The following is a 15,390-nucleotide window of genomic DNA, read 5'->3' on the forward strand; positions in this document are numbered from 1 at the left end:
ATATTTTAAGATTGCAGTTTCAGGATGCTTACTTGCAAATGTGCACAACACGAGTAACTGTTAAGATCCCTAGACTTAATGCATAAATTAGTCCCTGCAAGTACACTTACCAAAATATCCCTAAATTTCAAAATCATGCCAGAAAAAACCACATCATTTCTATTTAAATCAGTGCAAGAAAATGAAATCATGTTAAAACTAAACATGCTTGCATCTCCAGCATTACAGAGCGGGTTCAACTATCACACTCAGGTTCCTCGTCACTGCAGAATCCCAGTGCAACAGAATAGATGCTCCAGCCATCACTGCAGAAGCTGATAATTCTTCAGAACATTAGTAAAAACAGTAGGCACAAGAGCTTGTAGCTGTCAAAGAGAATACTACTCAAGCATTCAAAAAAAAAAAACAACAAAAAAAAAAGGGAAAACATGCAGCGTGAGATCACATGCAAGCACAGAATGCCATCTCATAGAAGAAAAAGACGACCCATTTGAGTAACTCATCCATTGAGCGCTCTTGAGGAACCTGACGAGGAGGAAAGGAGAACTAGGTGATGAAGGATTTCAGTAGATCTTGATAAATAAACGCCCTTTTTCTTTATCAGTTAGGATTCTATCACCAAATTTACAGGAAACAATAACAAAGTTTGGAGAAGAACAGAACAGGTTATAATAGTAACTTATAAACTTTTAGGGCCTGCAAGCCTGACTCAAATGAACAAGAACAAATAAAAGAATGCAGCTGTTTATCTCGTCACCTATTGCTCTTTTGCCCCAAACCACAAATCTACTGCATGCTCCACCACAGCTACAGGTCTTTTAGGAAAAACTCACAGCAGAAGGCAGGCCGGCAGGCCAGAGACTGCTTTTAAGGAGAAAACAATATTGGCTGGAACTGCAGTTTCTTTCAATCCCAGAGAAAACTTGCCTTCAAATCACTAATTTTTACAGGACATTCTTCCTGCAAAAGCAGCATACCTTGGGGGTGAAATCAAGTTGTTCTTCCTCGGAAGCATGCCAACTGTCACCACTCCCCTCTTTCTCAGAGCTTCTTAAAAAGCAAAGCAAAATGAGTACTGTGTCTCTCAAATCATTCCTCAGGTAAGTGTTAGGTATTTTTAAAGTCTCACCTTATTGAGTCTCCTTGGGAAAAGTCATCTATTGCTGTTCAAACATTAATTGACATGTTGAAATTAGATTTGGCATGCTAAAAATTAACCAGTACATATAAACACTTAACATGGACAACTCTACAGGTCATAACAGAATGAAACTTTGGGTAGTCAGTTCAACACAAGACAGCATGAATGAATGCATTTCCAAAACAACTGCTTTTTTGAGCCATACTGAATTAAAAAAAAAAGAAAACAAAAAAGACCAGACTTGGATCTCCTTTGGACTCTTACACCCAGAAGATTAACAAACATCTCTGAACTAAAAAAACCAATAGCATAGCATGAATAAGCTATGTTCGCAAACAGTTAAACTGGTGGTGGCTTAGCAAGACAGTAAGTAAATGAACCTCCTAAGTACTCATATTACACACGAGTACACATCACATGCAGAGATTTTACTGTTTTCTGTAACATTATGCATATAACATTATGCTGTATACTACACTATCTGCTGCTCTACCTAATTACAGATTATTCTGAAAAGGTAAAGAAAATCAAAAAGCATAATCAAGATCTAAAGCTTTTCCCCAGGTAGAATAATCACCAGCAGTTCTCTATACTGCACCAAAAAGGGTATTCAACAGACAAAAGGGGCATAATCAGGGCATTCTATACTACACTCCAAGTATTCATCAGTGTTATGAAGGCAACTTGCACACAGGATCATAGGATAAATCAGGTCAGAAGGGACATCGGGAAGTCTCTTAGCCAACTGCCTCCTCAAAGCAGGCTCAGCTATGAGGTCAGATAAGGTTGCTTAGGGCTTTATCCAGTTCGGTCTTGAACACCTCCAAGGAGGGAGACTATACAACCTCTTTGTTCTACTGTCCTTATCATGGTAAAGCTCCTCACACCCAATTAGAAACTCTCTTGTTTCCATTTATGCCTCTTGTACCTCCGCCTCCTGTCAGGCAGCCCTGGGAAGCACCCGGCTTTGTCTTCTCAGATGTACTGGAAGCTGCTGCTAGGTCCTCTTCCAAGTCGCCTCTTCTCTAGGCAGAACAAGCCCTGTTTCCTCAGCCTCTCCTCAAAGGGCAACTACTCCTGCCTCTGACGAGTCTGATGGCCCTCCACTGAACTTGCTCACTGTTGAAACACCAATCTCTCTTGCACTGAGGGCTCAAAATTATAGCCAGGGAGCTGGACACAATCCAGTGAGTGCCAAGTAGGAGCGGACAATCACTTTCCTCAATCTTTTGGCTATGCTGCTTTTAATACAGCCAAGGACACCGTTGACCTTCTCAGTTGCCAGGGCACCCTGCTGGCTCATGCTCAGCTCATTCTCTGCCAAGACCCTCTGGGCCTTCTCAGCAAAGCAGCTCTCCAGCCAGGCAGTCCCAGCATGTTTTGTAGCAAGTGGCTGCTCCTCTCCATGTGCAGGACTTGGCATTTGCCCTTGCTGAATTTCCTAAGACAGGCCTGACAGTCCACTTACCCAGCTTTTCAAGGCCCCTCTGAATGGCAGCACTGCCCTGAAGCATATCTACTGATTCCCCCAATTTGGGGCCACTTGCAAACTCGATGAGAGCGCACTCTAGCACATCACCGATGTACTAAAGAAATCTGAACTCTAGGAATCCAGCCTGAAGAGTGCTAAAACCTCTCAACTATCAACAACCACGATGAAATAAAAGGGGTCTTCAATTCCCAGTACAGGAGGGAAAAAACAAACAATATAATCTCCACACAGTAGCTATTTCAGTGTTCCTCAAGTTCTTGATAACTAATTCTTGTTAACTATCATAACAAAATGAAGTTGCTTATGAACGGGAGGCTGGTAACCTTCCACAAACTCGCATGATCACAACCAAACCAAGGTCTTAAAAGGAAAAGAAAACAAAGGCATACCATGCCTGAAGACATCTCCTCTACTACCAGTCAACCACAAATGAGCGTGGAAATTTTGTCCTAAAGACAGGGTTTATGTGGGAACTTTGATGAGGACATCTCCTGACCTGAACAGGGCTTTCAGACAATGAAATACAGCGTACGTGTTCAGTGTAGACATGTCATGTAGACAAAACCTAGAGGCTGAAACTTCCAGTGGGAGGACAAGCTAAAACAGTCAAAATACCAACACAGTCTCTGATTTTTAATGTTTCCTCTTACAAACACATAATATTTAAAAATAATAATTAGTTCCACATACCACAGTTTTCTGTTAACTCACTTAGTACCAGCAGTCTAAGCTACCTACTAACCTCCCAAATGGAATAAAAATCTGTCTCTCAGAACTGAGTGGACAGGGTGGAGCAATCCATTATAAACTCTTGACAGGTGACTTCAGTTATATTTTCAATTAGTATAGTTATAATTAGTCAAACCAGCTGAGTAAGTTATCTGAACTTTTGCTTTCAATGCATAGTAACTTTAAGCAATGATCAAAACCAGATCACATTGTCCTTTAGAAGGCAAGAGAGAAAGTTCATGAGCTGGCTTTCAGACGGACCTTGATGCCCTACCATAGAAATGAGATCTAGAAAAGCAGTCTCTGAGGATTGCTTGCTTCCACTTCAGTTGAAGTCCATTTCCATTTTGGAGTAACAGAAGAGCATATTTAAAAAAAAAAAAATTATTTACTATCACTAATGACACAAAGCAAACACTCAATTCAATAATAAAGGACCCATGCAAAACATGCAAACAAATAAAAAGCACCTAAAGCCTGCTCTCAAATCTAATTTATAAAACCAAATCCATCAAAATAGGGACCTCCAGGATAATAAACATCATAGAAGTATTAATATTTGTATATTGTACAACACGTTTCATATTTGAAATGCTACTGTATAGAATACCTTTCCTTGATTTTCCTGTTCTTGATGTCTGGTTAGGAGATTGTTGCATTCCTATATCCATTTACGAAAAGGCATGGAAAGGACAGATGAAACAATGACATCAGAATAAATCTGAATCCCCAGAAATTTGCAAAACATAAGCAGTACATCAACAAAGCTATAGCAACGGGAAAATGTACTGTGACTATCAGCCTACTCTATGGTTATAAGTGCTAGAAACAAAACCAATCACGATCTACAGAACTCTCCTGTCAAGGGACAGTGTCAGTGTAACTTAATTTACTTGCTCCACGTAAAATACCCATATTCCAATATTTTGCAAGACTGAAACAGATTATCAGAAATTTACTCTACTGCCAACTTTAGATTTCCCTCAACTTGACTGGTCCTTGTCTAACAGACTGCAAATGCAATTCCTTCATATTTGTAGAGCACTTCATACATACAGCACACTTAAAATCCCTCCCTCTAAGCATCCCCAAAATCCTTAGGTGCCAACAACTAAACTTTGGAGATACACTATCCAGAAATTTTGAAGGAAATCTTGGTTCTCAGTACTCACACCACCATGCAACTTTGAGCCATTACGTTATTTACACTCACTCATCTCAAGTTACAGTTTTAGCATGTTTGTTATCCCTCACTAAAAAAGCAACCCAGAAACCTGTTGCCTTAAAGCAGCTCACCTTAATAGTTGTGTCAGTTGGTGCCTAATGCAAACGGAGGCCCTTCCTACCTCAGTTTGAAGATAGGAGAATTCTGCTTACACTGATTTGACCATGCTGAACTGTTCGGATACAGAAGTTATGCCACCAGCCAGAATGCAGACACGACAAGCACTCAGAATGAATACCCTGTTCCCCCAGGGCTATAAGGCAGGCCACAACTGGACCAAAACGGGCACGTTGACTGGTATGAGCGTCGTGCATGTGTGTTTGTGTGTGTATGCACATCTGTGTGCTATGGAAGAGAAGTTTTAGAATATAAATCACTATCCACCTGCTCTACCCATCCTACTTAATAAAGTTTTATATTTTAAGTCAACGAATGGTGTGGTTCTGTTATTGCAGCTACCCGACACCAAATTTCTTCGTGACAAGGCCATAACATTTGTCTCGGAGTGGAAGGAAGGGAGTCCTGCTTATACTGATTTTACTGCAAATTCGTGGAATGGATGTGGCAAAAGGACTCCTATCAAAAACATACACCTAAAGGGTTAAGAAAGGACCTCAAGATGGTTTCTCATCCCTTGTCCGTTTCTCAGTTTTCTTAAAAGGTGATACAGGACAACTTCTCCTGACCTCAGGAGATATAAAGCACACCAAAGCACTCAATTCTTTTCAAGAGCTCTACGATAAAAAAAACCAACAGCTTCGGTAGGGACTCAGGGAAACACTGAAGGAACAATACACTAATATGCAGTGCAGCAGTTAAAAAAAGCTGCCACTGCAGACATACTAGAAATCTGAATCCTTGCCTTTAGAACAATTGCATAATTATTATTATTTTTTGCCAAAGAAATTCCAACTTCAAATCTAAAAAGTCTGTCATTCAGTATGCTAGGGCTGGAAGCCATTCATTTGGAGGTTTTTGCAAACCTGCCCATGATTAATGAAGAGATTCAGGTTCTGACAAAAAGTAAACATTCAAATAAGCATGAGCCAACTCCTTAAATATGCTGACTTGCTCGTTAGAGGAGAATACTTTGAAGAATGTTCAACAAGTGCAAAAGCAGCAAAAGGAATAAGGACAACATTGAAGACCCCAGAAAAATAGTACAGAACAGCAAAAGAAAAGAATTCTGAAGTGGGTGTTTCTCTGGTTGCTCAAGATCATCCCAGCTTCTCCTCTAACAGAGGCTTCAAAGCCTGTTACTGCAGCATATCAAAGCGACTCTCGTGATGCAGGACCTGTGCTTTGTGGGTGCAAGCCAGAGACTGCAGAGTTAATGCCAGTAAATGCTCCCTATCTGCTACTAATCTCTCTCGCTTAACACACTGGGGTCATCTTTTAAGAGACTGAGCACAAGGAGAAAAAGGCTCATACTACTCAGAAGAAACACAAGCCCTACTAGAAATAGACTGAGAACAGAGCATACTCTTTCTCCTCCAAAGTCCTTAACCCACGTAATATTCTCTTCACACTTACTATGCCTCTGCAAATGTAGAGAAGAAATAAAGATTTCCCATTATATTGGGGACTTATATTAGTAGTACTATAATTTTCAAGGGATGGGGCAAATTATTTGGTTCAAGAACCCATACTTCACTGAGAGTATGTCAGTTTTGGAATCACACAACAGTATTATTTTGCAAGCCGCATATTTTAAAATAACCGAGGCCTGTCAGCCATTACAATGTGGTACCACAGCAATTATCTACACGCACAGGAGGCCGTAACGGAGAGCGCTGTTTGGGTGAAAGCAACATTATGCTGATTAAACTACCTGTACCAAGCCCTCTCCAAACAAACAAAAAAAGAAAAAAAAAAAAAATCTTCCTTCAATCTATCAAGAACTTTACAAATCTCCGACTAGACCAAAGCAACTGTTCCCACGTCAAAGGAACAAAGATTGGCTCTAAATTAAATTCCTATGTCTGGGAAAAGTCAATGAGGAAAAATATCCCATGTTTTGCTCCTATTTCTTGACATATTTAAAAAAGGAGTAATGAACTGTGTTTGAACACTGTCTACTGCCCATTTGCCACATAGTTCTGATAAAACACCCTCAAAAAACCAGAAAGAATAAAACTCCCCACCGTAGGGCCTGAGATGTAAAGTACAAGACAAACAATTTCATTTAGATTAAAATATTAATTTTCCAAGATTCCTCTAGGGCTCTGTGAGCGCAGAAGCATAGACTGGATTTAAAAAAAAAAAAGAAAAAAATCACTGAAGGAGTTAGTTTTTTGATCACAAGGCAATTGTTTTTCTGGATCACAAGGTAATACGGATTTTTTTTAAAGCTTATTTCATAAAAGTACTGAAAGTGGAAGAAAAGCATTATTTTTATTGTAAATCAAACTATGTCCAAGACGACACAGTATACACAGACACTGCATTGTTGCTGCTAACAAAGTTACTTTTCCAAGACAATTTTTCCTCAATATGTCTCTACAGCACCTACACGGAAACAATGGTAACTGATGCTGAGAAATAAGATTACTCACTAAAAGGAGCTTAGTGCAGGTGAAACTATTAATATTAAAACAAAGACGCACAAAATCAGTGGAAATCAACAAGACGTATCTTCCTGCTAACTCATCTGTTGCTACCCAACTACAGAAATATGAACAACTACTCAGAATGAACCTACTGCTTTTGCAATTGGATTTTCACAATCTGAATGGCCATCTATAGCTAAAAAGTACACACCTGAAAAACAAAAACACTCTCACCTAGCTCCTCCCCTATCCCCCTTCTCTCTCTCTCTCTCTCTAGGAAAACCTATATAGATGGGCAATCGGACAGGCAGAAGGCAACAACCCTATAAGGGGACATGTAGCGTTACACAAATAACGACTGCCTTCACAGCCTGACAAGAAGCACCTCCAGCTAGCAACAAATAAGCGCATTCACAAACTTCTTGTGCTACTCCATCTGATGCCTCCACTAAAGTCAATGGTGAACACAGTAAGTGCTAACAATACAAGCCACCTAAAAAAAAAGGCCATAATGATTTTCCTTATGAGCTCCTCCATGGTTAAGGATCCTACCTCCTCTGTCCACAGCAGGTGCACCCAACGCAAAGCCAGCAGCTCCTACCCGGTGAGGAGTGCTAGGTACCATGATGCCTTGTGCACCACCTGCAGAAGCTTCTCCTGTGTTTTCCCAGTCTGCATATTCTGCCAGTTGTTTACTGAGACTATATAGAGAAAGAGAGGAAATATATTTGGTAAAAATAACCACATACTTGCACATACCATTTCAGAGAACAGTTAACAGCCACTTATTACCCATCCTACACATACTCATAGCCATATGAATTCGTATACTCATATGCATTTGCTAAGGGTAGTACACACAGAACTTATTCCATGACTATCACATACCTCAATATTCACTACAGTCGTGTTCACTCTAGAGATGCATATTCATACCTACAAAGTTAACAACTCCTGCTTGGCACATTTTTTTCAGCCTAGCTTTTAAGCACACAGAACCATGTTAGAGAAGGAACACCCACAGGTACAAAGCGATGCATAAGAGGAGTAAAACCGCTTAAGATTTTAAGAAAAGGGGTATCAGTTAGACCTCCTCCGAAACAAAAGGCTGGTAGTTCCTGGTCACTGTAGTGGAAGTCAGTAAGGACAATGGTGCTGGTCTGGGGAGAGGGGTTACATGCATTTCAGTTTGCCAAGTTCCACCTCTGGATAACTGCAGGGTACAGGCACTTTAAAGAGTTTACAAAACTTGAAATCTAACAGAGAATTCTGGGTAGAAATTTTCCTCAACTTCCAAATTAACACTAGACGCAGCAATGATACATATCAGGAGATGTCACTGAGCACAGCTTCAAGACAGGTCTCAACACACCATTAAACCTTGGTGCTGTTACCAAAAATGTTCAAAAGCCGCACTGATAACTGACAACCTATTCTAACGATAAAGTTAAAAATTTACCTAGAATATCCATGAATAACAGCATAATCCTCAGCTGTCCATCCGTTAGTGTCCTTATGGGAAACATCAGCACCATACTGAAGAAGAACTTTTATCAAATTAAGCTCCCCACCAGAAGCAGCAGTCATAAGTGGGGTTCTGAAACATCCAAAACACGATACAAAACAGATCATTTTACACAGACACTGTAATTATTTTTATTCCTATTTGCTCTCAAAAACGGTGTTTTCCCCATTACTTTAAAATGAACAACCAAAAAAGCAATTTTCATTAAGTATTAAGAGCAACAGTAAAACGGGAGAGGGATTCAAAACAATTAAGCGTTCAATCTTCAAGCTAAGCTTCCACATTGACAACACTTAACATGCAAACTACGTTGCTACGCAGGAGATGGTTTTTCAAATTGAGGCAATGCTGCTGACCTAATGGCACGTCTCCTGCCAGAAGGGCCATCCCAGACAATGCCTTCTTGCAATCCTCAATGGAGAAAGCATCAGCTGAGGTATGACAGCAGCCAATGCAGACTTGCTTTCACAAGTCACACTGAAATAGCTCCTTCTGTGTGGCTCCCTGCTTTTTTTCAGCCCTCATTCCCATGCCTCTCATCAATCCACCCTAAGGAATACTAGAGATCCATGTGGAGTTTTGACAAACCCCTCACCTTTCACATTGATCTCGAGCATGCACGTCAGCTCCTTTTTTGAGGAGAAACTCTACTATCTCTTCACGATGTTCAGAGACAGCAAGAATAAGCGGGGTACATCCCTCCTGAAAGGACAGATAAATGAAGTTAAAAAAATCAAAGTCACAAAACCCTTCAAGAGAAATAGTAATGCAACTTTTTGGAAGAACTTGCTTAACAAATATAAAAATTTACCTTATTCTGGGCATCAATATTGGCATTATGCTCAAGTAACAGCCCTGCTACAGATATATTAGGAGATATGACAGCAAGGTGAAGAGCAGTGTTGCCGTCAGCATCTGCCAGATTTGGGTCAGCACCATGCTGTAGCAGAACAGCCACACATTTTTCTTGCTGGCACTGTACTGCCTGGGAACAACACACAAAAAAAGGAAAAACTTCCAGCATTTACATTTCACTGCGTTACAATTCCCCAAGCTTCCCAATGCTGGAAAATAAGAGCACCTTCGAAGATTAGCTAACATATGCCTCTTCCACGCCTATCACGATATGCATGTTTCTACACAGGTCTACGTAAAGAATCCTGCAAGATACATCATTTAGTGCCTAATCAATAAGCCCCACTTACAAGAACATAACATATTCCACATACCTTCATCAGTGGCGATCTGTTATCATTGTCAAAAAGATTTAGCTTACACTTGTTTTCTACTAGATATGTAACGACATCCACGTGGCCGTTTGCAGAAGCAAGATGCAGAGGTGTCCTAAAAATTAAATCAGCACAGACGGACAACCAAATAAATCATTTCAGGCTGTGATAAATGGATATGACCACAAGTTTCACTTTCCAAAAAGCAAGCTTCAGAAAAGATTTCTCATTCCATTACTAGTAACAGCAGTTGCACATCAAATGCCTGAGGCTGGCTAGCAAAAACCCTCCACAGCGTCTGCTTAGTAAGGTGACATTTCCTTCACTGTAGAACTGAATCTGCACAAAGAGATGCCTATGCCCAGGCATTGGTCACTGCCTCCAACAGGACTACACACGTGGCACAGCAACAGAGACCGAAGCTTGGGAATCTGAGGACTATGGCAAGTAAACCTCTAGTTCTTCGATGATCATTCATGTGCCAGAAGTATATCAGAGATGTAGGAGGTGGGTTTTATAGCAAGAATATTAGCGTTTCCCTGCACTTTGAGAATTTCTGCTTTTTCTCTAGCTTGCTTACTACTGCAGCAAAAACAAGAACACGCACCAACATGCCTCTGGTAACACACAGCAAACTAGGCAGCAGAACACTGCAATCCTGACTACAGGAAAGTAACATTTGACCTTCCTGACGCATGTAACTATCACAGCCATAAAAAGCTTACCACAGAGTAAGTCCTCTCCAAGGAGGGAATACTGTGTTTCCACAATACATGACCAGCATAAGAAAATGAAACTTTTTTCTTCAAGTTAAAGCCTTCCCAGAAAGAAAACAGATCCTTCAAACCACACAACATCTTAGGTCTGATGTCAATTAACCAGCCTACTTGTCCCCAAAGACACAATCACTCAGAAAGTCCTTGCACGTGTTTCCCCCTAAAGCACAGGCACAAAGCAGCACAAGCTTCACTCTGTGCAGAAGGCAAAACGCCTGCTGCTCTGCAGGACACCTGTCCCAACAGAGCAGGAGACAAGCTAGAAAACAGCCAGGACCCTCCTCCCTTGAAGGTGATGCAACAAAAATCCTGCGGTTCCTCAAGAACCGAGGGGAACGCCAGCACTAGTTTTGAACCACATCACTGTGGGTAGGTCCTCCTCTGTATTTGGGAAAGCTCAACTAACCTTGCAATTGTTTTGGTACCTTGCTGAGAGACAGGAGCACAACAGCTCCCTGGCTAGGTGGGAACAGAAAGGGAGAGGTACAGAAATGCAGTGGCACGTGATACAGAAACACAGCAATTTGTAATGCACATACTGCTTGTTACCCGGCAGCTGATGAGCCTCCTCCACGGCAACAAGGATGAGGACAAGAAAAACACACAAAACTTCAAAGAACTTGTAATGTCTTGCTACAGACAGGGAACTGACTGAAGCATCAACAGAAGGTCCCTCAAGAGCAGCTACCACCACTTTTTGAGAAATTCCCTTATAAGCATGCGGGACCCTTCATCTCTGAAGAAATGACCGACTGAGATTACCTGAAAGCTAAGCAGGACTGGTTATGAAGGAGTCCACGATCATCTAATAGCTGCTATGCTACTACCAAGCACTAGGAAACACGACAAACCTGAAGAAGTCACTATCAGCTTCGCAAAGAAGAAAAGCCTTCAGAAAACCTGTGGACTCGTTGCTGCCCTCCTCAGCCAAGCCTCTCAGTCTGCCAACAGGAAAGGAGATGGCTCTGCTTAGAGCAAGGCCTGCCAAGCTCCACAGAAGACCCACTTCAGGGAACAGGCTGGCAGAGAACATCGGAGTGTTCACAGCTGCCTGTCCCTGCAAGAGGCCTCTAGTAACACCAAAGCTGTTCTGCCACCCAGCCTTCGGGATCCTGCCCAGACTCTGTTCCTCCCGCTGCTGCTGCAATCCTATGCTGATCACCCATGGGGCAGAAGAGAACTGCTGATGCCTGAGCAGCGGCAAAACCACCCCACTGCGAGACCACAGGGAAACAGCAGGTTGGCAGCACTCGCTTCCAATGGCGCTGGAGCCGACAACCCAGCAGCTACAAGCCAAGCAATGAAAAGCTCTAGAGTTCACTCTGACAGGCAGCTGACATGGTAAATCTCTCGTAGCGATTAGCTTTGACCCAGGATTCATGATTAGCTGGCATCGTACCTACAGTGCTCCCAACCCTGTGCTGAGCTTTGCCCATCTCTTTCAGCAAGGCTGAAGGCTTTGCTAGACCACCTCCGAAAAGCTGCCTGCTCCTAAATGATGCGGTTCCAAGGAAGTCCTATGGGCTACAGGACCCGCTTTTTGGAAGGAGCCTGTAGGGGTGCTACTTGCCACGCCCTTGGCGCAGGATTTTGCTTTTGGAGATGCTGAGGAGCAGAACTGAGATATTCACGCGAACAATGGCATTTTAGCCGTTACTTCCCACATCGCCTATTCTTCGCTTCTATTTCCAATGACGTCAACTCTTCCACTCCTTGGAGGACACAACGAAGCTTCGACTTCAACGCGCGGCTGGAGAAGGGAGCTGCGAGGCTCCTTCTGCAACCCACCTTTGCCGGGCTGCTGCCAGCTCCCTTCCACTCCTGCCTGCGCCCCCCCGGCAAGGAAACAGGACTCCGGCGACGAGGGCACCGAGGAGGCCGGGGCAAAGAGGGTAAGGCGGCACTCGGATGCCAGGCCGAATTCAAGGGGTTCTGGCAGCACAAGCCCGATTCCCACACCCGGCCGAGGGCTGGGCTCGGCTGCGGAGCCAGCCCTCCCGCTCCTCGCAGCGACGCGGCCGTTCGCCCCCAGCGCCGCTGGGCTGCCGGGGGCCGCAGCGGCACCGCCGGGGAGGGGACCCCCCACCCCGCCTCAGCGCCCGCCCGGCGCTGCTCCCGCCCTTACCGCTCCGCCTTGTCCCGCCCGTCGACGCCGTATTTCTTCAGCCCCTGCCGCACCTGGGCCAGGTCGCCGCTGGCAGCCGCACGGTGCAGCTTGCCCAGGTCCTTCTGCCGGAGCTCGTAGGCACCGGCGGGGCAGGGCAGGGAGGCGCTGCCGGACGGCGGCTGCCCTTTCTTCTTCCTCGCGAACCCGAAGATCCTCTTCATCCCGCGGCAGGGACGCGGCCGCGGGCACGGTCCCGCCTCAGGGGAGCGACGGCGGGAGGCGCCCGGCGGGCTGCGTCGGGCCCCGGGCAGGGACGGGGGAGCGGAGCCCCCGGCAGCGGCCTCGGGCCGGGCCGGCTGCTGCGGAGCGAACCGCGGGCGGGCCGGGAGCCGGAGGGCAGGGGCTCGCTCCCCCGCCGCCGGCGGCGGCGGCGGCGGCAGCAGCAGCAGCAGCAGCAGCAGCAGTAGCGGCGGCAACCGCCGAGGCCAGCGGCTCCCTCAGGGCGGCGAGCCCCGCGCACGCGCGGCCGGCCGGCGACGGGCGGGCAACGGCCCGCTCCGCCCGCCGCGCGGAAAGGACGGGCGTGTCCGCGCATGCGCGGCCTCGGGAGGGCGGGGAGTGCTGGCGAGGCGCGTCAGTGCCCAGGGGGGTGCCGGCATATGAGTCTTTAAGGTTAGTTGCCGGCATGTGTGTCTCGAGGGTCGGGTGCCGGCTTATGTGTCTTTAAAGTCAGTTGCCGGCGTGTGTGTCTCGAGGATCGGGTGCCGGCTTATGTGTCTTTAAAGTCAGTTGCCGGCACGTGTGTCTCGAGGGTCGGGTGCCGGCTTATGTGTCTTTAAAGTCAGTTGCCGGCATGTGTGTCTCGAAGGTCAGTTCCCGGTCTGCCCGTGCGAGTGCTTATCAGGGGCGCCGAACGGTGAGCGACGTCGCTTTCTCCCCCTCAGGCGCCGGGCTGCGACGACGGGCGCGGGGAAGGAGGCGCCTGGATGCGGCGCGGCCGAGTGAGAGGCCCGGCGGGTGGCGGGGGGCCGGGGGGGGGCCGGGCCGTGCACCCCACAGAGCCCTGGGGGATCGCCGCCGTGGAGCCGTGGGGGTGTCGCTGTCCGTGGCGGCAGCAATGCCCCGCTGTGAGCGCAGGGGGCGGCTCGGCCTGGTTTGCTTTAAAAGCAAATTGTGCAAACTGGGGAAGCGCATTTAGTGCAGAACCAGAAAATCCCCTGAAGGAGTTGCGGGCATCGCGCGTTTTTTAATCGGGTATATTTGTTGTCTTCCAGACACCTCAGAAGAAAGGCAGGATTCTGTTTACAAGATGGCAACGTAGAGTAAACACAATCCATCTCTACGCTCTTTCCAGGAGGAGGTGTTTCTTCTCGAGTCCTTTTTCACGTGGAGACATGCTCAGCCACAAAAACTTTTGGCTTTTTTACAGGTCACTCCCCAGCCAAGACCGGGAGACCCTACGGTCCCTGTCAAATGTTTCAGACTGGTCTCAATAAAACCCCTTGTTATTAGAGAGTCAGCTTTACTTGGTAGGGCCTTTGCTGGCTGGTTGGGCTGAAATTCAGTTTCACACTTTGAAGATAAGAGGGTGCTGATGGGGCCTGTGGATATAGTCATGTGGGTACAACAGGAACCGTTCATTCATTACTAGCCAAAAAAAGATGCAAAATGAATAGCTAGAATCTATCGCTCAACCAATGTCCTGGTTTCGGCTGGGATAGAGTTAATTCTCTTCCTAGTAGCTGGTATAGTGTTATGTTTTGGCTTTAGTATGAGAAGAATGTTGGTAACACACTGATGTTTTCAGTTGTTGCTCAGTGGTGTTGAGACTAAGTCAAGGATTTTTCAGCCTCTCATGCCCAGCCAGCAAGAAGGCTGGAGGGGCACAAGAAGCTGGGAGGGGACACAGCCAGGGCAGCTGACCCAAACTGGCCGAAGAGGTGTTGCATACCATGTGACATCATGCCCAGTATATAAACTGGGGGGAGTTGGCTGGAGGGGGTGCAGATTGCTGCTTGGGAACTAACTGGGCATTGGTTGGGGAGTGGTGAGCAACTGCATTGTGCATCACTTGCTTTGTATATTCCAATCCTTTTATTGTTGTCATTTTATTATTGTTGTTGTTACTATTTCCTTCCTTTCTGTTCTATTAAACTGTTCTTATCTCAACCCACTAGTTTTACTTTTTTTTCCCTGATTCTTTCCCCCATCCCACTGGGTGGGGGGTAAGTGAGCAAGCGGCTGCAGGGTGCTTAGTTGCCAGCTGGGGGTAAACCACAACAACCAATTACCAGCTGTTTGTATTAATTTTTGCCAGCTTTTTGATCTTTGTTCATACTATTTCTTTAATCTTTTTGGCTCATGGGTGATGCTGAAGAGACCCAAATTTTTGTTTCAGTTTTAGTCCATTCCTATTTTTATTTTTGTTTAATAGTTCCTTTTTGTTTGTTTGTTTGGGTTTTTTTTTAAGATGTTGGTATTTCCTATTATGTTGCTTTGTCCTTTCCATGTGTTCTATGCAGCTTATCTGTAGCTTTCTCAGTATCATCTAGTAACTGTTGTTTCTATTCCTGTCTGCATGAACTGTTCCATTCCTGTTCTGATGCCCTGCACAAGA

The 15,390-nt window shown here is 45.1% G+C and overlaps 1 protein-coding gene and 1 long non-coding RNA gene across 2 annotated transcripts in view; one reads left to right on the top strand and one right to left on the bottom strand.

The window, feature by feature from the left end:
• LOC128143584 (ankyrin repeat domain-containing protein 26-like) overlaps positions 1-13,226 on the bottom strand; it is a 57,817-nt gene extending 44,591 nt beyond the window's left edge. Inside the window, 8 exon segments of the mRNA XM_052790943.1 lie at positions 978-1,047; positions 1,130-1,163; positions 7,689-7,837; positions 8,596-8,733; positions 9,257-9,363; positions 9,473-9,646; positions 9,891-10,005; positions 12,792-13,226. Of these exon segments, the coding sequence (XP_052646903.1) occupies positions 978-1,047; positions 1,130-1,163; positions 7,689-7,837; positions 8,596-8,733; positions 9,257-9,363; positions 9,473-9,646; positions 9,891-10,005; positions 12,792-12,994 (990 nt within the window). The 5' untranslated portion in view covers positions 12,995-13,226.
• Positions 13,227-13,594: 368 nt separating this feature from the next.
• Positions 13,595-14,281, top strand: LOC128142834 (uncharacterized). The gene is made up of 2 exons (XR_008235526.1): positions 13,595-13,774; positions 14,048-14,281. It is a non-coding gene; the product is annotated as an uncharacterized LOC128142834 (long non-coding RNA).
• The last annotated feature ends 1,109 nt before the right edge of the window (positions 14,282-15,390 follow it).

This window comes from Harpia harpyja, chromosome 6 (genome assembly GCF_026419915.1).
Source record: "Harpia harpyja isolate bHarHar1 chromosome 6, bHarHar1 primary haplotype, whole genome shotgun sequence".
NCBI lineage: Eukaryota > Metazoa > Chordata > Aves > Accipitriformes > Accipitridae > Harpia > Harpia harpyja.